The following is a 27,616-nucleotide window of genomic DNA, read 5'->3' as shown; positions in this document are numbered from 1 at the left end:
CCTAATAATTCGCAAAATAATCGCGTGCAAATTATGATTCAAAAAAAAAACAAAGCATTGTAATATAAATAAAAACATTTGAATTATATAATTCTGGCAGTTATATTATAAGATTTAGGTTTTTATTTCTATTAACTTCAAGATTTCAATTTTTTTTTGTTAATTGAACCTTGCCACATGTCGACATTGGATGTCAATCTTCCGATTTTAACCTCAGTAAACATAAGATAAGTGAGAGAAAAAACCAATAAAAAATTTTGTTTTTTTGTGAAAGTAAAGTAGGTAAAGTATTACAAACACATTAAAGATATTTTATCACCAAACCAAATGAAGTGTAGTATTTGTTTATCAAAAGACAAATCACACGAAAATCCCTTAATAACCTGTTCCAATAAAGAATGCTATATAACTGTACATAAAAGTAATAATTGTATAATTTATTGTGTACAAATCTTATGAAGGTTGTTATGGGGTTTCTACAATGGATGTCAAAAGTTGGATATGCTTAAGGTGTAAAGAGTTCGGAAAACCAAAGTTACAGGTGTGAAATATTAATGTATTTATTTGATGTCTAAAAATGATAGTATTTCTTTTTGAATATTTATTCATTTTGCACTACATATCGTTGCTATTTATATTTTTTTTATGTATACACTTTTTGATTTTTTGAATATAATAGCCCATAAAGAATGACTGGGAATCAGAATTTTCTCCCTATTATTAATGGATGAATATAAATTTCATTATTTTTAAGATGAATAAATAAAAAATTTTCCTATTTTATGAGGTATGATTTAGAAATTTAATTTATATTTAGATGAGTGGTTATTCTATTCCATTATTTTTATAAAATATAGTAATGAAGCATAATTTTATATTTAAATTTATGTGCATAATAAAAAATATATTCTTGCTAGATTAGAGTTTTATGGGGCAATGTTAAATTGAAAATAAGTTATGCAAAACTCATCTGGTGAGAATATATATTTTTTAGATTATAAATAACAAATTCAAATGAATAAAAATGTATTACTATTGAATAAATGAGAAAATAAATTACCCTTTATATATATATCTTCTTAGAAATTGCCTTTATTCACTAAATAAAAAGTCTTTTTACCTACATTTTTTTTACCTTTTTATTTACAATTTATGATATAAAAAATTTATTATTACTAGGTGAGAGCTTAACATACCATATTATTTTTAGCATACTTTGTCAATTTTGGAAAAAATAATGAATAAAAACTGACATATTTTTGGAAAAAGCCTTGAAAATATTAATTCTTATAAAATTAAAAGTGACTATCAATACACATTATCAAAAATGACTAATTATATTAGAAACCTGTAGAAGTACCATTAGCATGGCCCAGCTTGGTTTTTTTTAATTTTTTTGCCCTAGCCTGTTTAAAAAAAAAATGTATTGCATTTATTTTTAATTTTTATAGCTAATAATGGTGATTTATATATGCTTTTACATAATCAAATATATAAATTTATTATTCCTCATCATTCTTGGCAGGTTATCTGCTTGTATAAATATAACTCTTTATATATATATATAAAACTATTATAATAAGACCACTATATGAAAAAATGATTAGACCACTCTATTAAAAAATGATAGATATTAGGACTGTCAGATGATTCAAATAAGTTGAGAGCCCATTCTTATTGTCCAGCAAGGAGAAAAAATGTGATTTGCCCTAATTTCTAAGATAATTAAAAGAATTTAAAATAATTCTGATTTTTGGGAACTTCAGAACTCACATTAGTCAGTATTGTTGTTCACTCCCAAAATTTTTAGATAATACATAAATAATGAATATGAATATGTAAATAGACATTTTATTGAGTATATAAATAAATTTTTTTGAAATATTATGAAATTTATATCAAAAAGATAAAAAATTATTTTCTTAATAATTTATGATTAGTTGTGAGTACATACATTTGCGGGAACCTCCAGAAAATGATTATCTTTATAATGTTATAGCCTAGTATAAGTTCCTGATAGAGAGTAAAGTAAATATTTAATATTTAGAAAATAAAGTATTATTGTATTTAAATAAAAATGTTAGCAAAGTAATTTAGTACATTAAACTATGCAGATGTTAGTAATTGATATAAAATCATAGTTTTAATAGTCAATGTGTAACTAAATGATTGAAATAATTCTATTAAATTATTCTCTATCCAGATTTCCAAATTAACAAAATTGTAAAACTATGGTTAAAATAGCGGAATTGAAAAAATCTTAATTTATATAATCGATATTAAGATTTATTAATAAAGTTAATTGTGATAAAAGCAAAATATTATATTAAAATTTTATAAATAATTACAATACACATAATAGTTCAACAAATTGTGTGCTATTGCAGTAGTCCCATATTCGATACTGGTAGATGTCAAAAAATTAACATTAAACTATATAAGCTCCTTAAATTTGAATACTTTAAAATGATAGAAAATGATCATGTTTTGATTATGGAGATTATATATATTAGATGATAATTTATTTTTATAATATATTTAGTAACTAAAATTAAAAGTGATACATCACATGATAATGATAACCATCTTATTATGGGATTTTTTTTATTCATACATGATTCAATTTATTGGAATGACAAACAAAGAAATTTTTGAATTCAAAATCAAATTTGCTGAAATTAGCATCATATATATAATTTTTTATACTTATTTTCATATATTTTATATGTTTTTATGATCAATTTATAATAAAAATTATTATGTCGAGTATTAACAATAATGATATCAAAACTATTTATCAGATATCTGCAGAAGTACCATTTGCATGGCCTGGCCCAGATTTTTTTTCAAAATATTTTTTTGGCCCAACCCGGGTTTTATATTTTCAGGCCTGCATCAGATTTTTTTAAAATATATTATATTTATTTTTGATTTTTATAGCTAATGCCCATTTCAAAAATATGGCCCTGTCCAGATATTTTTTTAATGTTCAGGCCCAGCCTGGCACAGGTATATTTAAAAAATTAAATAGTGCCATTTATTATAAACAATATTTATTAGAGCTCTCAAGCGATTGCTGGAACTGAGGTTGAATTTTGGAAGAGGGCAATCCTCATATGAATTAAATTGTAAACCTTAATTGCTTTTAATTTCAATAATAATATTATGTAAAAAGCCATCTGCCTTAACTATTCTTACAATATTACTAACATAGTCGCTGAGATATTATATGAGTGCCTAAATTTGGCACTCATATTTCTAAAATATCTCTCTACTGATACTCTAGCAATAGATAATTTTTTAGCTAAATTTGTTTTATCTTCATTTAAATTTGGGGATAAGCTTTCCAACAATACATATGGAAATAATAGTTCTGTTAGAGGTAAAAAAAAATATGGATTGATATTTTGATTATTTTATTGATTATTCCTTCATAAAATAGGTCTTTTGTAAAAATACTTCTATCTGAAATAGATTCAGGGCCAACATCAATTACATGAATCTAGCAAATAATAAAATTAGAAATATATAATAACCTTGCTCTGTGATCTGAAACAGTTAGAATGAAATTATATTCTATAATTAAAAAAATGAAGCTCCACTTTTTCAGGCTGTTTCTTACATGCTTTCTCAATAAAAACTATTATATGAGAAAAATATGATTTCCTGTACGGATATTTCAAGCATCCGTTAAATTGTTGGTAAACTGAGATGCTTGGGTTGAAGACTTACCCATAATAACCTACTGTTAATATTACAAACCTTTGCAAATAAAGCTATTTTTCTGAATCTCACCCCTGTTGTTAAATATCTAAAAGTATTTTAAGATTATTTATAAACAAATTATATTCCTACATGAGTGTTTATAAAGCCGATTCTTCATGCTGATAGAGTTTTTATATTTGACTATCTAAGGGTCATTTTCTTTCATATTTGTAAGAATTTAATTGAATTTTATCATATGCATGTGGAAAGTCTGACCAAATTTATTGGGATAAGAAGGGTTAGTTTTAATTTTGATAATATTCTAATTATCGTATATACTGGTCTTCCAAAAATCTATGCCTTTTTCTACGTTAGTCGTATCATCAAATAATATAAAATATAGAATTAATAAATTATTCTCATCAAACATTTTGAAAATTTAATGGAAGATTTAGGATATGTTTAGTATCTCTCAAAACTCAATAAAGTTGTGCAATTTCATAAAACTTTTAAGTAGTTTTTCATTTATTTAGGACACAGCCTAATAAACTAATACATTTTGCCTATTTCTTTCCATTTGATCTTGCTTGCTGCCATATCTATAAATTTTAAGTCATTATTACACCTAAAAAACGATATATTCTGATGTTTTCATAAGATCATATTTATGAATAAATTCTTACGATTCGTTTTTAGAATCACAAAACTTTCCCGAATTAGGAAAAGTCATTTAGGTCAATTTTAATTTTACATTAAAAATGGCTTATATTTCTTTTTATCGATAAATTCACACCGCGAGATTTAATTCTTTTTATATGACATTAGCCTAAGAAAGAATTATTGGATGTTAATAAAACATTCATTAAAATAATATGGTGTATTAAAAAGTGTAATTAAGAAGCATTTATAAATTTACAATGTGAAAATTAATCTTCTTTAGGATTGAGTTAATTTTCCTATACCATATCAATATTAAGAAGGGCTATGATACTTTTTTATTCTACTTAAAGTTGAAAATGTTCTTTCATTGTACAAATACTAATGGGTAGTGTTATTAAAATATACGATTTTAATATATTCGGAAAATAATCCAAATTATATTTAAAATTTTGTAAAACATCTTTAGCATTCTTCGGTACTTTGCCAACTATCGTTTACCTTTTATACCATAGATTGCATTCAGCTAGGATCATGAGTTACTTTGACATCCTCACACTACTATCAAAATTTGAAATGGATAGGGAAAGATTCTGCGGAAATAATATTTATATTTGTAAGTGCGACCTGATGAATTAAAAACATTTCTTTCATTTGAGTGATAATATCCAAGAAAGGAATAAAAAGATTAATTTTATAGTAATCTTCGACCGACCCTATATTAATATTGAATCGATGAGCTCGCCTTGTTGCAAATCGAAGTAAACAATTATTGAATTCATGGAGTTCTGGCTTTGACTCAACAATGACATATATATCAAATTCTTCACCTACATTTGTATTAATTTCCTTAAGTTCCAATATAATACTTTGAGCGAATATCATAGTTTCAATCAAATCAATGCCATTTCTTTCCTAATATATTCCATAAAATAATCGTGTCAAATAATCTATCTTTTTCTGAAGAAATATTTTTTTTTAGGTCATTGTGTTATTTCAGTAAGAGCATTTCTAACTCCAAAAAGCCGTTACTGCTTGATAGCGAAGGCTCCGTATTGTTGGACATGCTTTTTGTCAGATATAATTCTATTTATTATGTTTTGTCTATTGGGATATCTAAACATCTTTGCCTGATGTAATTGAGAATTTTAATAAAAATAAATAAAATTATACCTAAATATTTGATAACAATGGTAGAGAACATGAATCAGAAATTGCCAAGGTCAGGGAATGAGCAGCGTTTTACATATATTGCCTTTCGACATTTTCTTCTTATAAAGGCCTGACCCATTAATTGCCCACTATTTGTATGGACTTATACCCTTGTCAAGATGACTAAGAATCTGATTTCATCAATACTGGTTAAAATATGTCCTTATATCAATTCTTTAAATAAATTTTATACCTTAAATATTAATTTTTTGAAATATCTTACTTAATCTTGCAGTTAAAAAGTTTCAAATGATTTAGGGAAATTTTAAAATAAAAATTGGAAATCGATATTAATCCATAAAATAAATTAGTATCGTATTTGTTTGTGCCGTGAATGTGATAAATAAATATAAATAGAAATATATATGCAATAATATATCTGATTTTTTTTAGCCGACATCAGAATTCTGACCTGGAAAGGGGTGGAAGTGGGATTTAAATATTTTTGAAATTTCTTCTGGTAACTGAATTTTGGCTTTAGAGATTTGTTCCCCTACCTTCTTCCCCCCCCCCCCGCTGTATACGCGCATCGACTGAGGGATCTAAAGAAAAATTTTTATTGTACAGCTTAATACTTTTTAATCAAATAATGTTCAACATCGCAGTTAATAAATGATGTTTATTTGTTATAATTTATACCAAACCGATATTCGTTTCGATTTGGAATCCCTGCTTTATTTCAATATAAATTATATCTTTTTTCGCGTTTTTTTATATCCCTAGCCATTACTTACATTTTTAGTTATTTTTTTTGAAAAAATATAATTAGTTTGGTAACTTTTAACAACACTATATAAAATATATATTTCTCACTCAATTAATATAATCATGTTCACTAACTTTGTTTTATGCACTCAGGTTTGTCAACTATGTCCAAACACCGAAGGGCCCATGAAACCATCCACAAAATCAGGTTTTTAACAATATTATAAAATTATGCCATAAAATAATTTACAATAAAAAATTTATATAATATAGGATGGGCTCACATTATTTGTACTTTATACCTACCCAAAGCCTACTTCATCAAACCCGAAAATTTAGAAAAGATTTCCTTTTCTGAAAAAATGACCTCTAAACCGTGTGTCATATGCTCACAAAGAGGCAAGACACAAGAAAGCCTCCTGGGTGAGAGGATAAAGTGTGGCCACGAAGGGTGCAAAACATCCTATCACATTACATGGTTTGAATTTATACATTATGCATAGAACTGAACTCCTTTTATTTTAATCTAATCGAGTATTATTTATTATATTATATTTTACTTACAATAATGATCTGCATTATGCCTAGTGTTGTTAAAAAAACCCGATATGGATCGATTTTTCAAAACAACTCGATTAAGATTTTAGCTAAAATAACATTATGTAATCATCGAGATTTGGCAGATGTCCAAACATTTCTGCCAGCTATGAGAAAAATCTATAGGCATACATAATATTATTTTAGTTTTCATTTGATCGAGCCGTTTTTTAAAATCGACCTGAAACGGGTTATTTAACAACAATAATTGAGCCTAATTTATCAAATCCGGCCCGATCCCGAACTTATTTTTTTATTATTTTTCCCAAAAAGCTCGATACGGAATAAAAATTATTTGTCGTCCCATCCCAATTTTATTTAAATACAGAAAAAATTTATATATTTATTTTAATTAGAAAAAAAAAATATTCTACAAATTAAAAATATCAGCGCCTTGTTTCTCGCAAGAATTTTATATCAATTCCATTAATACTTTTTTGCAAATATATATATATATTTTTATAGTGCTTTGAAAGTGAATTTGTTATGCAGTGAAGAGCATTTAAAATACATAAAGCATGATGAATCTCCCTCCAATTCTGCCAAAGAGGAAGCGAAAATGACTTACACGAGTTACAAGTGTTATTGTGACAATCATTTTCCGAAGGTTGGTTTATCTTTACTTTTACCGCACCCTTATTTAATAAATACATTACAAATGGTGTATATGTTATCGGCAATGTGTTATTTTTTAAATCATTTTTTGAGCATCTTTTTTTTAAACTTAAAAACCTGATTTTACCGGAGATGTATTAGACAATTTTGCCGTTGACCTTTGAGTCATTTATAATTTATAAAAAATATCTATGGAAAACCTAAAATTATATTAAACTTATAAATTCATGTAAAAATTGTAGGGTAGCTTAGAGGTCTGCATTGGGCGAGTTTTCTAAAATATATTCATCATTGGATGAGCTCCTGACTGGTTAAAAAATTTTAAGTGATGGGCAGGCATGGGCGGATAAATTTTTGATATTTTTCAGGCGAAATGAGCAGAACAGACTTCGATAAGTGGGCTGGCCGGCAGGTTAAATATATTTCAAAACAAAGAGGGGCGGACTTTTTAGCTAAAAACCCACCCACTGCAGACCTCTGGGGTAGCTATTCCATAGATCATGGAATGCATTCCCGGTAAAATCAGATTTTTAAGCATGTTAGCATCATTGTGTTTTTTTCCGTCGATATGTTATTTTTTCAACTTCAGATCATTTTTTTGAGCGCGCTCTTTTAAATTTAAAAATCTGATTTTATTGATAATATATTCCATCATGTTATGAATTATAGACAATTTAGCCTGTTTGCCAACATTTAGATACTTACAAAATAATCAAACATTTTTTTTCAAATACAATCTGATTCTTATACTGTCTATTCCTTTATTTTCTTTTTTTTTACGACTCACCTTATTTTTATACATAATTCTAAATTTTTTAAAATTTTGATTTCATATCAAAAAAATTTTTAATGCATAAAAATGATAAAAGATTTACTTACGGCTAAGTTCAAAATATCAAAAAATTTGACATACGACATCATTAAAATTTTAAAACTTCTGACAGTTTTAAAACAATTCTTGACATTTTTAGGTAAAATTTGATCAAAATTTTCTTCAAAAAAAAAATTTAAAAGATTTTTTAAAAGATTTTTTTGCTTAAATTTTTTTTTTGATAATATTTTTTATTCCTCTCTTATCTTATTTATTATGAAAGCATTTTGTAAATCATACAAATCAAATTAATAATTATTACTTATATGACTTATATCTTCAGCCAAAATTTTTCTAAAAATGTCCCTTATATTTTTAAATAGGAAATTCACTGTAATAATAGAAATAAATAATTATTCTAAATGATATATTATTAATATTACAGTATATTGAAGAATTGATTTATCGAAAAAATATGCATTTTCCGAAAATGTGGTTACAGAGTATTTTATCAATCGATGATATTTCATAGGGTTTTAGGGGTATAGACAGATCCACTTAAAGCATTTATAGCTCTCATTTTATTTTGAAATTTATTTTGAGCAAACTTTACTTTGAAATGAAATTATATTCAAGAAAATGAATTTCAGACAATTTTGCCTTAAAATTTTGAATCAATTTCAATTCAAAACGTTTTAAAATAAAATAAAATAAAAGGAATTGTATAATTAATTTTGCTCAAAAGCCAAAAATGTAATAATATTTTAATGATTTAAATGCACTAATCTGCTTAAAATGATATTATTGGTAATACTTACTATATAGTACAATATTTATAACATATTAGAATAATGGCAAAGAACCCTACACCCCCTTTCACTCTCCTCCTAATCTGAATAGCCTGATATACAAGATCCCTTTCCACAAGCTTGATGAACGATTTAAAGACAAATATTCATCTATTAAGACCCATTTCTACCCCCATCTCACCCCCAAGCCTCATAATACTACCCCTTCTTCCGCCGACAAAACTACGATATGTGAAACCTCCAAAAACGAGCAAAAGAGCCACCAATCAGCGCAACACCGAGGCGTTGATTCTGTTGCCGCCACCAACAAGGATGGTGTACTACATTCAAGTTACAAAATACCCAAACGGAAGCACAGATCTCCATCTCCCGCTACTGCATCCACGTCATCGAAATCACATGGTCATCAAGAGAGCAAATCGTCTATAATTAAATCATCATCGGATAAGGTGGAGGATGAATCCCACATCCGTACGAAAAATAAGAAGTTGGAGAAAGAATCAAACACTTCGGTATTTTAAAATTATTTGTTTTAAACACTAACTAAATGAACGCGGCTAATTTCGAATATTATATCTCAACACGGCTAGTTTAGTTTAAATTAAAAATTTTCACGACTTTCCTAACAAGGCCGGTTTGTTTTTCCTATACGGTAATCGTGAAATATTTTTCCACTTTTTAAATTTATTTCCAAACAACACGGTTTTTTAAAAAAAAATTTTTTTTAACTGACTACGAAATATTTTATCATGAGAAGATATTACAAAAAAATGAAAAAGAAATTGTTCCCTTAGTTTTAGTAGTTCTCCTCTAAACAAAGTTAATCAGATTCGAGATTAAATGATTAATTTTTAAACTAAATGAAGACCGGCCCGAAACTCAGCCCACTTAAAAATAAAAGTGAAAACCCCACATCGGACAGCCTAAAAATATATATAATTTTTTTTTTATATATTATGGGTGAGACGATTTTTAAAAAATTATCTGTTGGAAAAGTGTAATGGAACATTTAATGTTTATTCACTGCTCATATATTTTCAATCTCCCTTGAAAAGATTTGCAAATTACAACTAAAATTAAATAATGATATGTTAAAAATTCAAGACTGGGCTGTTAAATAATCAAAAATAAATCTTTTCACCAATATCCGGACCGGAAGCTTAAAAATGGATCTTTTAAATTTCGGGCTTTAACCTGGTCTAAAATTTTGGTCTCTGCAAATATTTGATATAAACATTTTAAAATAAATATAATATTCATTTTCCATGGATATTTATGATATATCAAAATTATAAAAACGATATATAATTTTCCTGTGAAATACGTTGTTTTCAGAAGCATTTTACTTGTTTTTTTTACCTAATTGGGAACTCATTCTTGTTAGCTAAGGGATTGAATGTTCCAATGATCCAAAGTTAAATATGAATTGACTAAGAATGATGATTAAACCTAAGAAAGAAAAGCATTGTCATCAATCGACTTGAGTAATTTCCAAAAGAATCTATATTCCCTTTATTCTTAGGCCAATCAATTATTTTTTGATCACTAGACAATATAAATGTATATAACCAAACAATGAATAAATGTACATATCTTATGTTTTATAATGGAAATAGAGCCCATCCAAAGGTGATAAAAAATGTTCGAACAAAACTGCTGATGGAATGAAAGAAGGTCACAACAAAAAATTAAAACTAACCCACGATTCAAAAGGTATTCGTTATTGTGCATTAGTTTAAAAAAAATATATTTACAAAACACACATATTTTAAAAAAATTTACCATCGAACGCGTTTAAATTGGCCTTAAGCCTTGTCAAGTTTGGGCCTAATTTTTCAAAAAAAGAAAACATTTTCTCTTCTTTTGTAAAAACTTTATGATAATTAGAATTTTTCTATGATTAGGGCAAAGCAATAAGGGGTATTTCGTGTTAAATCAAATATATAAAACGAGATTTTCAGACGACCATCTCTTAAAATGAACGAAACTTGGCATGATAATTATCTATGTTGTATATTTTAGTAAAATAAAAATTTTTAGAGTGCTAGCTCAACCTAATTTAATGATATACATCTTTAAAGTCGAAAATCGCAATGCCTGATTTCATTAAATTAATTTTTTTTCATAAAAATCCTCAGGATAGAATTGCAAATTATATATCGTTCTTTAGCCCTTAAAATCTACATTTGAAAATTTCAAAAAAATTTAAAGTGTTTTCTTAATTCCGGTAAATATAAAAAATTAACATGAAGTCGGACATTTAAAGGCATTTAGATGAAATGACTTTCAATAGCGTCTGCTACAACCAATGACATTGATTGTAGTTGATTTCAATATATATTCATACTTTTAATAAATGAATCAACAGTTTAGGTTAGTATCAATGTAATTGAATAATTTTAAGAACAAATATTAAACAAAAATAAATAGCAAAACCGCAAATGAGCATCTCAAATTTTTTTTTCTAAGTTTTGATCCTAATTTCCCTCTTTTTTTTCCAAACCAGTATCGAAGCCTAACCCCCAAAACCTTTCTGATCCCTCATATAAACTGCTTTGGGGGATTTATTTATTTGATAAAAAATAATAATAGGAAAGGATAAATAAAATCTTAATATAATGTAATCAATATTATAATTAAATATACAAAGTCCCTGGAGTGCATTAAATATTTAATATTTCTATAAATATATGAAGTAAGGATTATGTTTTCAGAATTATTAAATCCAAACCTGAATCCTCACTGAACCCAAGAATTTTATCGGTTACCCAGAACCCTGGTTTTTTTTATTTATGGTAACATTTTATAGGTGGATTTCCTCAGAATAATTTTTTTTTTAAAGTAATGGTTTATTTTAAATAACCGATTTTTCGAAATTGCTTCTTTAACTAGCTCAATATAAATAAAACGAAATATATTTTCAAAGAGAATACTGGTATTAGAGTTTATTCTCTGACTCATTTATGCTTAAAAAAAACTATATTTATTCTAGAAAATGATACCTATCCTACCAATAAGAACCAATCGCCCTCGCCCGCTAAATTATCAACACCTTTAAAGATCGAACCGCAGAATACTCTCTCCCAAGTTGGTAGCAATATAACCATAAGCACGGCATACTTTCTGCCTTCTTCTCACGGCATGGAAATACCATTCACAAGATCACACATTAAGCAACAAAACGTTAAGACCCCAAAATGGTTGACAGAAGCGAAAGCTGGAGAAAGTGCCAATGCAGATAAAGAGAATAACAATAAAGATAAAGAAAACTCGATCAAATTTACCCCTCTTAGTACTACCCAGGAATCAGATACTTCTTCAAGCTTTTTTGAAGGCGTGAGTTCTATTCTTTATGTTGCATTGTAAATCTATATAGTAATTATTTACGAAAAAAACATATGACTTAAAAAAATCCTCTCTTTAGAAATGGGATAACAATGTTAATAATACATGTTATACAAATGAAGTCAATCCCTCCCTATCTAAATCCAAAAATATTATATCCATTATATTATATTTATTGACCACCCTTCTTCTATTATTGGCCAAAAATAACAACCCCAGTTTTTGAAAATCTAACGGAAAAAATTTCTAAAGGTATAGGAAATAAAAAAAAAGAAGTATATATTATTATTATTTTTACGAACTAATATAACATTAAAAGAGATTAAATAATATTGTATTACAAATATCACAAAAGATTTCCCCAGTAATAACATTATCCAAAGCTTCTTTACCTACAGTGCCAGCTACCAAGGTCGAAGACTCGATCTTACAAGAATCTGAGAGTGACAATAAAGATGAACCATCTGCAATCAATGATGCCCATATTGTTACCAAAGCTGAGGAAGGGACGGAAGAAGATATCAGTTCGTATTTCGCCAAGTATAAACGGTTTAAAAATGGGCCCAACAATAGGGATGGCGAAAATAAGGATGATAAGACTATCACTAGCCCTAGTCTAACTACAGCTTCCTTGACTACTTACCCCTACGAAATAACGACGATAGAAGAAGACGATAAAAATGAAACGTTAGTTGTACTTGAAGTGCATAGTAGTGTCGTAATGGACACTCAAAAGATAGTTACCAAACCTGAATTGAAAGACGATGCAATTTTCGAAGTTGGTCAAACGGAAAGGCAAAGAGAAGTCGTTGAAGATATAAAAGTTGGCCAAGAAAACGCTGGTAATCATGAAACAAAAATTGTGAATAAACATAATAAACTAGAACTACCAGTCAAAGTTTTGACTAAAAGGCGTTTATCGGAGTCTAACAATAATCCGTCATCTTCTTTAACGGTGACCACCATTGATGATATTTTACTAAAAACCAATTCTATAAGGGCTAAAAAAATCTTCGATAAGATTGATGATAAAATTATGGACAAAAAAGTTAGAATCTCGGAAAATACGGAACCGGCCGTAAATAAGGCTGAAAATTGTAAAATTTTGACGAGCTCCAATGAGAGTATGGTAAAAAATGAAGCAACACTTAAAGTGGAAAATGCAGTAAAAACTGAGCATATCAAAGAAATGGGGGATACAAAGAATCATTTGTATACAACAGCGAGTGATCTTGGTATTATGAAATCCGAACCCCATATTATTACAACAACCCATAATGATAAAAACGATTTGAATCTCATGTCAAGTAACACTCAATCCCAACTCACACCTCTACTTGAGAAGGAAGGAAATGTATCAGATTCAACGAATGTTATCAGTAAAACATCTTCCCTATCAAAAACAAATTCTAAATATAGTATCGAAGATAATTTAGAAGCGCTTACCAAGCTTAAGGCCATTCCAATCAGCAAATTTCAATTATCATCTAACCATCAGTTAAATGCAAATATTTCGTCAGAATACAGTGTCGAAAGATGCGAAAAAACATCAGTGTTTGAGAAAGATAAGATTAAATCCCAAACACCATTAACTAATACGCTTATACCTAGACCATCTTTGCACAGTGATATAGCTTTACACCCAAGCACCCCTTTCTTGAATATGATGGCAGGAGGTAAAGAACTTTACCAGGCTTCACAGCAGTTGCTTAATAGATCTAACATAAATCATCACCCTTTTATTCCACTCAATTCTGCTGCTGGCTTGATGTTTGATAATCTGCCTTTCATGTATCACTTGCAACACAATATGCCCCCATTATTAGGCAATAAAGCTTCCACCTCCACAAATCTGCCAGCTTATTACAACAGTAACAATCCCTCAATTAACACCCCGAATACTAATAATAGTATCTCCATAATGGATACATTTGGCTCTCGTATAGATGATAATAACATAAATAATCAACTTCCCAAACAATCTAACAACCCTGATTTAAGCAATAACATGTTTGGCGGACCTATGTTTCCCCCTGGACAGAACCCTTACTTTGATCCAAGTAGCTTGTATCTTTCTTGGGCCGCTGCTAATGCCACTTATTTTAACCACCCACATCATTCGCCTATATTTCCACCTCCGCCGCCATCTCATCACGCTTCTAACTTACTATTTGGAACCAATAATCAACACTTTTTTCCCCACCCCAATCCAGCGACTTTGAAACATAACGGTACATTATTGAGGCCAAATATTATACAATATATAAAACTTTTTAATAAGTTAAAATATTTCATTTTATAATTTATTTAGTAGTAAATGGCCTAAAAACTTAATTGGAGTTTTAACTCAGGCTTATTAATTTAAAAAATGAAGAATAATATATTAAGTGGAACTTTTAGAAACTAATCCATACTTATTGACATAGTTGTTAAAGGATTGAAATCAAAGGATTCACAATTTTGGATTCGTTCTTAATATTTGCAATTTACCCTGATTTATGATTTCCTCTTAAATTTAGGATCGTGATCAAGACTATTTTGTTAATTATTCGATCCTTTTAAAAAAAATTTTTTACCTAAAAGTTTAAAATAAAATAAAAAATTTTAAATAAAATATTATTATTTTTTAAATATCTATCTCCATCATATCTTAGCATCCTCTACCATATTTTATATTTTTTCTCATAAATTTTATTATGACAACATTTACGAATTTGATATACAACCTAAAGTTTTTTATTGAATTAAAAATAAAATATTATTTGTATATTTTTACTAATGCCTATTATAGATCTAGAAGAAAATGCACATATAGTTATTGAAGTTACAGATAGAGATAGAACTTTTTACCTTTTCCTCAGCTCCGATAATAATGTTAATTATCATTTCTTAAAATATAAATTTCCTTCACTCTGTTAGGAGAGTAGATATTAGCAAAAATAATTCACCCATAGTTTAAGCTTACTTGACCTCATCAATCTACCAAAATATGTTGGTAGGTTAATTACCTATTTAGAAAACTTGCAGGATCAAATACACGCAGACGCTTATTTAAATGAATTGTAAAACTGATATTTTCTTTAGAAAAACTTCCTTCACAAAATGCGCATTTTTTATTTATTTAAATGATGATTTAATTAATATTTTATTTACTGATTAACACATTTGCTCTCAAGCTTTAGTAAATCTAAATATGTTCTTTATAAAGACTCGGAAGTTGAATGATAATAATTTATAAATCCTTTTTAATATTTAATTGCTAATTTTGATTATAAATAAATATATTAATATTGTTATATTATTCAATTACGATAAATTTACACTCTTAATTTAATTTATTTTTATATACTAGTTAATTGTGCATAGTTAGACCTGTGCGCCGATGTCTCAATTGACTGCGGCGGTTTTTTTTAAATATTTTATCGGCGTTCGGCGGCGCGCCGATTTCCCCGCCGCCTACTAAATTGTCGGCGGCGGCGGCGCGATATTTATTTAAAAATTTTTTTTAATAAATTTAATTTATAAATCAATGTATTACATTTTTTTATAATTTGGCGCTCTTTTCTAACACATTGTTAACATAGTTTATTTCTTAAATTATTTCCTGTCTCACTTCAATTTAAATTCATGTATTTTCTCATTCTCAGAAATAGACTAAGGAATTGCATTATCACTCAGATCAGAGTCACATAAACAACACATATTTAGACCTGTGCGCCGCCGGCAATTTTATTCACGCCGGAACAGCCGCCGATTGAGATCAGCGGTGTAAGCCGGCTAGCCGCCGATTTTTCTTATGGCGGCGGCGCGGCGTGTATAATATTTAGAATGTTGTTTAATTATATTTATATATTAAATTATTATTATTTAAATTTGAATATTAACATTAATATAATAAAACATGAATTGTATTCTATTGCTTTATATAATAGAATAGTGTATATCATTTACATTCATTCATACACCATATTCATTTCGGCTATATTAATTATTTTTATGGATTTGCGCGTTTTAAACCACCCTATATACAATTATGAAATAACAACTCTCTCTACTAATCAAAAATCAAGTTATGTGTGGAAGTACTTTGGAAATCTTATTTTGAAGAATGAGAATAAGAAAAGCACGATAAGAGGATGCATTAACCTTTTGGAAGAAAAAGCAACTGGAACTTCCTAGGCTTGCTAATTTAGCTAGGAAGGTTCTTTGTATACCTGCAACCAGTACATCCAGCGAAAGAATTTTTTCCATTGCTGGATTAATACTCAATGCAAAAAGGACTTTTTAATGTCCCACCAATCTTGATAAAATTCTATTTATTCATGATATTTATAATTTAGCTAAATCTTAGATTCGTTGGTGTAATGACATTTCTATTATCCGCTTCGTTATCAAAATGGTCATCAAGGTATGGATCAGAATCATCAATATCCAAGATATGACCTGTCTCATAAATTGACTGGAGACATTTAAGATGCTCATCTTCAATTTCACATTCCAAATCAGCTACTCGATATCTGAGGGCTGAAATAATTTCTCTAATATTTTTTAAGGAGATTATCAATTCTGGCAACTTTTTATTATGCCATCAACTGTAACCAAATTATGTAGTCCATGGCCTAAGCATAAATGATGCTCATAATCCCCCAATCTGACGCTTCTTTTGACATTTGCCACTGCATCAGTTACCATTTGTATTATTTTGGCTTTTAAATGAAACTCCTCTTCGATACCATCAATCTCCGATAATATGGTTTCCCCAATATGCTTTTGAGTCACATTTCAAGTTGCCAGGGTAAAATATTTTAAATCAAAATTTTCATCTAAATAATGAAGACTAAATGTAATATAATTTCGCCGCTTGAAATGATCGGTCCATAAATCAAAAGTAATGGAACAGAATTTTGGACCAGCATCAATCAGATTTAAAACATGTGCCTTTATAGAACAATAAACATCATCAAGTGCTCCCCGACTAATAGTTGTCCTATTAGGCAATTCTGATGAGGAATCAATTATCTTATATTTCTATTTTTTTAGGCAATTTATTTTTTAATAATCATTTTGTTTAAATTTTAAACCTTTAGAAAATCTGTCATCCCATTATTGCTTATAGAATCAAATGGCAATAAATCTAAGCAGCACATCAAAACATAATTTCGCCCTATTAGAAAAAAGATATTTAAAAAAGAGAAACAAATAAAAAATTTGATTTAGTTATGAACTTTCAAAATAAAGTTTTACATAATTTAATAAAATATATTTTTAGTTTATTCATTAAAAAGATCTCAAAATAGAGCTGACAATAAACAAACTAAAAATTTAGTTGTTTTAAAGTTTTACATAATTATTTTAATAAATATAAATTATACATTAAGTTTATGCATTAAAAGGATCTCAAAATAGAGCTGACAATTAAACTAAAAAATTAGTTGTTTTAAATAATTATTTTAATAAATTATATATTAAGTTTGTTCATTAAAAAGTTCTCAAAATAGAGCTGACAATAAATCAACTAAAAATTTAGTTGTTTTAAAGTTTTACATAATTATTTTAATAAATTTAAATTATATATTAAGTTTATACATTAAAAGGATCTCAAAGTAGTGCTGACAATAAACAAACTAAAAATTTAGTTGTTTTAAAGTTTTACATAATTATTTTAATAAATTTAAATTATGTACTAAAAGGATCTCAAAATAGAGCTGACAATAAACAAACTAAAAATTTAGTTGTTTTAAAGTTTTACATAATTATTTTAATAAATTATATATTAAGTTTATACATTAAAAAGATCTCAAAATAGAGCTGACAATAAACAAACTAAAAATTTAGTTGTTTTAAAGTTTTACATAATTATTTTATTAATTTAAATTATACATAAGTTTATGCATTGGATCTCAAAATAGAGCTGACAATAAACAAAGTAAAAATTTAGTTGTTTTAAAGTTTTACATAATTATTTTAATAAATTATATATAAAGTTTGTACATTAAAAAGTTCTCAAAATAAGAGCTGAACAAACTAAAAAATTTGTTTTGAACAAATAGAGCTTAATAAAATTAATTTAACAAACCAGTTAAAAATTGAAAATGCATATTAATAAACATTAATACTAACCTAAGAGCCATTTTTTATCTTTTATATTCTTGCTACATGTTGGCGTTGACTTTAGAAACATTTTTAGAGTTTGAATGGATTTATTATTATTAGTTTTTTCTGATATTTTATAGCACATTAAGTAAGTGACGAGAAAGGTTACTCGTACTTATATTTTTGCTATAACATTTGATATCATAACTAAAATATAAATTTATATATATATAAGTCTAAAATTAAAATAAATTACTGTGAAAATGGATTATTTTTATCCGAATCTTCCTCATCTTTTTTCCCCAATTTTAAACAAGGTTCACAATAAATATAATCAGGCATTATCGTGCTTTTCTTATTCTCATTCTTCAAAATAAGATTTCCAAAGTACTTCCACACATAACTTGATTTTTGATTAGTAGAGAGAGTTGTTATTTCATAATTGTATATAGGGTGGTTTAAAACGCGCAAATCCATAAAAATAATTAATATAGCCGAAATGAATATGGTGTATGAATGAATGTAAATGATATACACTATTCTATTATATAAAGCAATAGAATACAATTCATGTTTTATTATATTAATGTTAATATTCAAATTTAAATAATAATAATTTAATATATAAATATAATTAAACAACATTCTAAATATTATACACGCCGCGCCGCCGCCATAAGAAAAATCGGCGGCTAGCCGGCTTACGCCGCTGATCTCAATCGGCGGCTGTTCCGGCGTGAATAAAATTGCCGGCGGCGCACAGGTCTATGCATAGTGCATAAATTTTTTTCAGAAATTTATAAAATAAGAAAAGGAACACGATTGCAACTTTTTTCTTAAAAAAAAGTCGGTCCTGGATTTTAATCCCCCTTTTTTAAAAAAGATCCTTTTAAAAGGATCGACTAACAAACCTGCTTATAAAATTTGCCATATATCGTTAAATAATTTAGGATATTTATTTTTCCATTAATTTTATATGATTATATTTACACTAATATGTGTTATTTTCATACATACAACAGCTATCAATAGTAACAACCCTACATGCAAGGTGTTGCAGCATATGGATAATTTCGGTTCCTTTTCTCCCTCCCATGTATTTTCTTCTGTTCTTCAGCCTGAGACGTCAGTTGATATTAAACAGCCACAAATGCAAAGGAGTGAAACCAAAATGATGGATGAAAAGGTCAGAAAAACTAATAACGATGAAAAAGTTCCCAATAAGTCAAGGGGCCGAAAAAAATTGGATGTCTTGACTAATCATGAATCGAATCCATCCACATTGCATCTCAGTGGTGCTGTTCCAAAAATCGTTTCTAAAATTGGTTTGAAATCCATTAACCTCGAAACGCATATTATTAATAAGAAAAATACGATTGTTGGCCCTGCGGTGCTAGTGGGAAATCAACTCAGCGAAAGTAATCAGTTTGCAACATCATTATCCTCTAAAAAGCTAGGCGATACAAGTACTACCCCATTGAAGAAAACTAATACAAAGATGATTTCCAATCCGATGCAAATTACCGAAATCAAATCTATTGTTGACAAAGACGTTAAATCTTCTTGTCATAATCAAGACTTAGCCAACCCACCTCCCCCTAGGAAGCAATTGACTCCTCAGCTAGAAGTAATCAAGGAATCGAGATGCAGCAATACGACCTTCAAGAATGAGGAGGAATTCGGGAAATATATCGTTTCCGGTTCGAATTTAAATTTTCCAGTTAAAGAAAGGAATGAACACCGATCTTTGGCAGGCAAGGACAAGGTTGCTAATTATAATAATAACCAAGTGCTGGCGGGAGAAAGTGATAATAGTACGGTTAGTATCGAGGATCCCGAAGAGGCCAATGGCAACACATACTCGCTGAAGACTGTGACGACTCAGTCCCCTCTACCGAAGTCCAAACAGGTTTATAGCTATATGATGTATAAAATTGTTGCGAGGAAGGAAGGTAGGAAGAAGATATAATTAGAAATGTGAATGAATTAAAAGAAATAAGAGAGGGAAGAAAGATTTTTTATAATAAAAAAAAAATTTATCCAAAAATATGTTCTAGAACGAGTTAGAAAATAGTTTGAACAAGATTTTGTTGAGTAAAGAGGATAATAGCGATATCAAGTCCACCAACAACTCTGATTGGAATTTGCACACGTTCTCCAATCAATTACATCATTTTAATTCCAGGTAAATATATAAACATTATATACATCAACCTCCTCATCGAATTTGGAGTTTTTATCTAAAGGATCGATATTAATTATTAGAAAAAAAATGTTTGTCTGACTTCATAATATAAGAACTATAAATTAATCATGAGCATCATTGACTCTTCATTTAGAAATGTTCAAAAAAAAGATTTAACACTCAAATTGAGAATATTCTGCTTATGACCACTCCACCCCATTGTGGGCCGGTGGCTTTAAAAATTATCTATATTCATTCCATATTCTTTGTACGAGCTCGGGTTTGGTGTATATCGCTAATTTACATATGTGTCCTTTTCAAACACCAAATGGCCTCTTGCGGAAACGTAATTTCCTTAAAGATATGAACCTAAAAGCAAGGCGAGCTGAAACGTTATACCTCCACTTATTTAATAGTATCTGAGCCCATAAAAAGGGAACTAACAGTTCCGGGCTATAAATTTATATCAATAAAGGATATTTATCACAATATTTGCCCTTTCCCATTTTTCTCGAGGATTTTATATTATTACTTGGGAATAATGATAAGTTTTTGCATAACTTTCTGCTTACTTTTTAAATATAATATAAAAGGGTTAACATTCTATCAGCAAAATCATATTCATACCAAACAATACCTTATAATATTGGATTAATCATAAATGAGGGGAATTAATTCATATTCTAAAAAATAATGCTTTGACACTCACAATTTTTTGATAGTTTATAGTAGAATATTATAATTTAAGTTATTCATTTTAAAAGAGAATAAGGCATTTCCATTACAATTAAAAATTTTATAATTAACAACGCAGGAATGTCGCCAGAGGCGACGGGAATTTTTTTTAGGGGGTAGGTATTGGTTTTTAAGGTGGGTTTGCTTCCAATGAATATTCTGTGATGTGGACCCTGCCTTACAGTCTCAGTCACGCCAATGAAAGATATTTTTACCATCTATTTTAAAAAGTTATTAAAGATACAATTTTTTTTTCTTTCTAGAATTCTAAATTGCTGTCTGAATAATGTAATTTTAGACTAAAATAAATAAGAATGAATAAATTTTTATAATATAAGAAAAACCTAGAAAAGGGCATCCTACTACTAAATAGAACTCGCTATATATGGAGAATATAACCAATTTTTCTTGAACCTAGAACTCTAACAACTATTTAAAATTTATTTCAGCCTGAATTTGACAAAAAATTGAATCAAGTTTAAACTCCTTGAAAAAAGAAATATATTTATGCCCACTTTTATTATTTTAAGTTTCTTAATAATTATTGTTATTTATTGCAGTGATTGTGCCATGAACAACGTCACCTCTTTGAACAACTATTCCAGTTCTTCGAGTAATACTTTATATTTTAATTTTGAAAAAATATGATTATTTATAACTACATACCAATACTTAGTCTCGTTAGAGATAACCTTAAACAAATAATTAGTGTTTGCAAAAAATAAATCTTTTTGAGAATACATAACACAATGACTCTTGGCAATAATAACATCGCTATCAAAAGTCCTAAATTTTTAAATTAGTTTTAAATTTTGAAAATATTATAAAAATATATTTCGAGTCGTTAATCTTCGGTATTCATTACTAAATTATTTTATTTATATTTTTTTATCGATTCATAATAGCCCTTTTCTCCAAGTTTCAACTGTCAACATACAATAGCCTCCTTAGTAATTTTACCAGTACCGGCCTAACACTTCTTAATCCCGAAAATCCGTTATCTCTCATCAATGTCAAAAATTCCCCTACGCTCTCACAAAATTTGTTGTCTCCCAACAATACGAATAATAATCTAATGTAAACGGAAAGGGCACAGGGGAACCGGGGCATGTTGGGGACAAAGACACTTTAGTTTTTTTCAATATATTTGTAAACTATCATCATATAAGAGTGGTATTTTAAATTTCACATTATTGGTCAAAAGATATTTATTCTTTCAATTTTTTATAAAAGTAAAATTATAGCATATCAAAAATAGCAAAAATTAAATGCAAACTGAAATAAATTTTAGCAAAGTTATTAATCTATTTTATAATTTAACAACTTTTCAAAATAAAACATGAATTGGATTTTGTATCAAGTTCATAAATAAAAGGTCTATCAAAATCAAAGATTTATCAATATTTATCCAAAAAACATAAGAATATAGCTAGTCCATTTCAACGCTTGTTGATGTCAATCAGCCGACCATCTATTAACTTGCAAATTCAATTAATTCTAGCACAAGTTCTATATTAGAGAAAATAATATATATTTTTAAAAAAAATTTATCAGGGTTTATGACACAATTTAAATTTCCACTCTTATATAATTGATAGTTTTAAAAAAATTGAAGTAGACTATCATGTCTCTGTCTCCAATGTGCCCCTGTTTCCTCTAATATATATATATATATCAGAGACTTACAGAAATTTATTTGTACGGCTTAGCCTATATTTGGGAAAATAAATATAAATCAATTTGGCCCTGATTTTTTTTAAAAAAATTTTCGACCCGTATCGGGTTTTATATTCTCCGTCCTAGCCCAGATTTTTAAAAAAAACCAATATCGGTTGGGGTATGTGAATTTTTTCTACAGCCTTGGTTTTTAAAAAAAATTAAATTGAATAATATTTTCTAAGGAACGAAAAAATTGAAACAGGAAATATGATAAGTTAAAGAATGTCATATGACGTTTTATGATACACAATTTTTAAATATATTTTATTTTTAATTTTTATAGATAATGGCGATTTAAAATATTAAGACCGGCCCGGGTATTTAAAAAGAATAATTTTAGAACCGACCCAAATATTTTTATTAAAAAAAATTTAGGCCCGGCTCGGGTATATTTTAAAAAAAAAATACTGTAGGTCTCTGATATTTATATAATAAAAAACCAGATCAAATATTCAAAATTATATTGAGCATTTATTGAAAATTATCAAGACACGTTTTGATTTAATTAATCTATTAATATTTTATAAAAATTTTAGGATCAAAAAGATAAATCCACCTGAAACCTGGGAAAATGTTATTCAAGCTCACGTTGATTCTTCTATTAAGACTATGCCTGGTGAAAAGGCTTCCTTCGATTGTAATTTATTTGATTTTCTGACCCTAATAAAATAAACTGTTTACAAAACAAACACCATTACTTTTTTTTTAACCTAACTAATGATTAATATTCTTATTTTCTGTATGAAATTGATAATTATACTATATTCTAAAACTCAGGGAGTTCATAAAGAAAGTAATCCGGTATATTCACTTCTGAAAATATCCTAAATACAGAAAAAAAATTTATTTAATTTACATTGTAAGATAATATTCCCCAATTTTAACTACTACGACTAAGTTATTCCTTAATTATTACTAAATTTTATTAATAATTTTTGACCTAAAGATTATTTTTACTAAGAAAAAATAACCACCACCATATTCTTCTCCAAATAAATCTACTAATTACTGATGTGACCAGTCCTGCCTCACCTCTTATATTACTTACTTAAGGCTGGGGTTTAAATTGTAGATAATTTTGGGTATATTTTTCAAACAAAATAAAGTTTTTTGGCGCCCTAAACTTGACACCTTAAAACTTTTTTATTTTTGTAACGATGAGGAACCGCAATACTTTAATTTCCAGTTGCTTCCTTCGATAGTAATTTATTTGATTTTCTGTCCCTAATAAGATAACCTGTTTACAAAACAAACACTATTACTTTTTTAACCTAACTAATGATTAATATTCTTATTTTCTATATGAAATTGATAATTATACTATATTCACTATAACTCAGGGAGTTAATTCATAAAGAAAGTAATCGGGTACATATTCACTTCTGAAAGTATCCTAAATACAGAATTTTTTTTTTAAATTTACAATGTAAGATAATATTCCCCAATTTTAACTACTACGCAGTGACGAAGCGTCCATAGAAGCAAGGGAAGCATTGCTTCCCTTGAAATTTTCTTACGAAATTTTTAAATAAACTTAATATAATCTTTGTATTATGCTAAATAAACTAAACTGACTTCGTTAAAAAAATTAATATAATTTTTATAACGTTAAAAAATTAATATTATTTTTATAACGTTAAAAAATTAATATTATTTTTACTATATTAAGAAATACTATTATTTTTACTATGTTAAAAAAGTTACTATTATTTTTACTACGTTAAAAAAATATACATGAGGGAAGCAAATTTTATATTGCTTATTTTTTTTAATAAATAAAATCATGCCATTGTATTTTGTAATTTTACCATTAAAAAATTAGCGTTGGGGAAGCAAATAAAAAAATGCTTATTTTTTTAATAAATAAAAGAGAAAGAAATTTTTTTATATAATATTTTTTTCCTTACTTTTTTAAAATAAAAAATTTTTCGTTTTCAAAATCCTTAATTAATATTTAATAATTGTAATTGTATTATTGAAAATTTATTAACATTATCATTTAGCTTAAGATATTTTGATGCTAAAAAATTGTTATTGAAAAAGGAAGACCAAAACCAATTTTACAAAACATAAAAAAAGAAATCAAAACTTGTATCCGTAATTTTTCTATCGATAAATATGAAAAATATGAATGGCTCACTGGATGTGAATTTTCTAATTCTCTATATTGTTGGTCATGCCTATTATTCCCAAAGGAAAAATATGTTTGGAATGATAAAGGATTTTCGGATATGAATAATTTTTCAAAGGCAGTTAAACGGCAAAGAATCAACCTCTCATTTGCAGTCGATGATTCAATTAAAAACATTTGGCCAAAATCGTATTGAAATGAAAATATGATAGATTCGATGCTCAAAATATCAATTGAACAGCATAATTTTAAAGTCAAATCAAATAGAGAAATATTGATCAACTCTATATGTTTACTTGGAATTCAGGAGCTCGTATTCCGTGGTGATGATGAATCTTCTAATTCAGTAAATAGAGGAAATTATATAGAATTAATTTATTTGCTCGCGGAAGAAAATGTACTATTGAAACATCATTTAGAAATAGTGCAGTTTTTATTGGACTATCAAGCAACATTCAATATGATTTGATTAATTCTATTTCATATGTCTTACACCAAAAAATATTATATTCGTCATAATCAAAATTTCCCAAAATATTTATTAGATAATTTAAACGACACTTATTCTCAATTTTTCGACTTACACAAGCTGGAAACCGAATTAAAGGTAGTGTTTCGGGATGTTGAATTTAGAAAGAAAAAAAATGTTAATGAAATACTTGAATTTTTAATATACACCTATTTGATGAAAAGTTATAAAGAGTTTTTTAAATTATGCAAATTCATCTTAACTTCAACAGCAAGTGCAGAACGGAGTTTTTCATCTTTAAAAAGAATCAAATCTTATTGCAGAAATAGGATGAGCCAAAATCGATTATCGAATCGATCTTTGATTTCGTTTGAAAAAAAATTAATAAAAAATTTTAAATCTAGCGATAACTTTTATAATGCAGTACTTGATCATTTTACTCAAAAACAAAGACTAATACCACTTATTTATAAATCTTAATGTTTTTATGGTTTGAGTTTGACTAAAATAAAAATAAAAAATTTTTTTTGATTGCTTCCCTAGTAGTAAACTTGACGCTTCGTCACTGCTACTACGACTAAGTTATTCCTTATTTATTACTAAATTTTATTAATAATTTTTGACGTAAAGATTATTTTTACTAAGAAAAAATAACCACCACCATATTCTTCTCCAAATAAATCTACTAATTACTGATGTGACCAGTACTGCCTCACCTCTTATATTACTTACTTTAGGCTGGGGTTTAAATTGTAGATAATTTTGGGTATATTTTTCAAACAAAATAAAGTTTTTTGGCGCCCTAAACTTGACAACCTTAAAACTTTTTTATTTTTGTAACGATGAGGATCCGCGATACTTTAATTTCCAATAAAGAAGCAGTCATTGTTCTCAAATGGGATGATGAATGATAGCTAGTGAGGGTTAAAATGGTAAGCTAGAAAGAAGCTCTCGTATTGGGCAGATTTAAGTGAAGTATATTGAGGATTTATATATGAGTAATATGAGCAATGATTCCATTTTGTTATATTCCTCATAAGAAATCGATTAATAATTTGAATTTCAAATGGTGTAAAGTTATTATAATCGAAATCTTAATTTAACAATTTTCATACCTCCTTCTTGTGAACCAATCATACTATTTAATATTACTATTTAACTTATATTATATTGCCTAACAATTTAATTTATAATATTTTTCAGTGAACACTTTCTTGCAAAGTTTATCAGCCCAAGTCGAAGAAAACCGAATCAACGAAATAAAGCTGAGTAAACTGAGATTCAAGGCTGCCCAATTGGCTCTGGAGAATGCGCAACTCATTGAAAAACTTAAGCAAATCTTGCTTAATCGAAATATTTTTAACAACAATCCTAATCTTCTGAATAGCAACTTGTACAATCCTGCTCATATGAACACTCAATTAATTCATAACATCATGAATAATAACAATCTTTCTTCAGCAAACCTTAATAACTGTGTCAGTTTTAATGGTAATATTAGTTCTCTGATACCACCTTCCAACATATTATACAACAACCTATCATCGGGGAATGCTATCATATCTTAAATTTATAATCATATTAATATATTTTAAATTCTATTATATATTTATCACTTTAAAAGATTTTAACTAATAATTTATACGTATTTAATTTAATAATTAATCCTTTTTATAAAAAATTTACTATATACATATACATATATTTATAGGATTTAACAATTTATTAGAAAAATGTTTATACAAATAATTTTTATCATATTCTTTATTTTTATAAATGTTGATTGTGTTGAACTTATAGTGGTTTCAAAAATAAGGTAATTAACATA

The 27,616-nt window shown here is 27.6% G+C and overlaps 1 protein-coding gene across 1 annotated transcript; it reads left to right on the top strand.

Annotated features, from left to right (window-relative positions):
• The first annotated feature begins 226 nt into the window (after positions 1-226).
• On the top strand, positions 227-27,427 carry LOC135925818 (probable serine/threonine-protein kinase DDB_G0282963). Its single transcript, XM_065461314.1, has 15 exons — positions 227-421; positions 462-541; positions 6,433-6,487; positions 6,553-6,757; positions 7,342-7,483; positions 9,150-9,623; positions 10,728-10,824; positions 12,104-12,447; positions 12,812-14,687; positions 19,572-20,458; positions 20,607-20,734; positions 22,030-22,082; positions 22,375-22,546; positions 23,725-23,825; positions 26,992-27,427. Exons 1-15 carry the CDS (start codon positions 328-330, stop codon positions 27,354-27,356), a joined length of 5,073 nt encoding a protein of 1,690 aa, XP_065317386.1. The 5' UTR covers positions 227-327; the 3' UTR covers positions 27,357-27,427.
• The last annotated feature ends 189 nt before the right edge of the window (positions 27,428-27,616 follow it).

The sequence above is a fragment of the Gordionus sp. m RMFG-2023 genome, chromosome 3 (genome assembly GCF_954871325.1).
Source record: "Gordionus sp. m RMFG-2023 chromosome 3, tfGorSpeb1-WG-v2, whole genome shotgun sequence".
NCBI classification, from domain to species: domain Eukaryota; kingdom Metazoa; phylum Nematomorpha; class Gordioida; order Chordodea; family Parachordodidae; genus Gordionus; species Gordionus sp. m RMFG-2023.
Note: the sequence above shows the minus strand (reverse complement) of the source record. Positions and strands in the feature narration are given on the sequence as shown.

Coding starts and splice junctions, on each gene's coding strand:
- LOC135925818 (XM_065461314.1), top strand. CDS start 328: ATGAAGTGTAGTATTTGTTTATCAAAAGACAAATCACACGAAAATCCC. Junction 6,488..6,552: donor GAAACCATCCACAAAATCAG/GTTTTTAACAAT, acceptor TATATAATATAG/GATGGGCTCACATTATTTGT. Junction 10,825..12,103: donor ACTAACCCACGATTCAAAAG/GTATTCGTTATT, acceptor TATTTATTCTAG/AAAATGATACCTATCCTACC.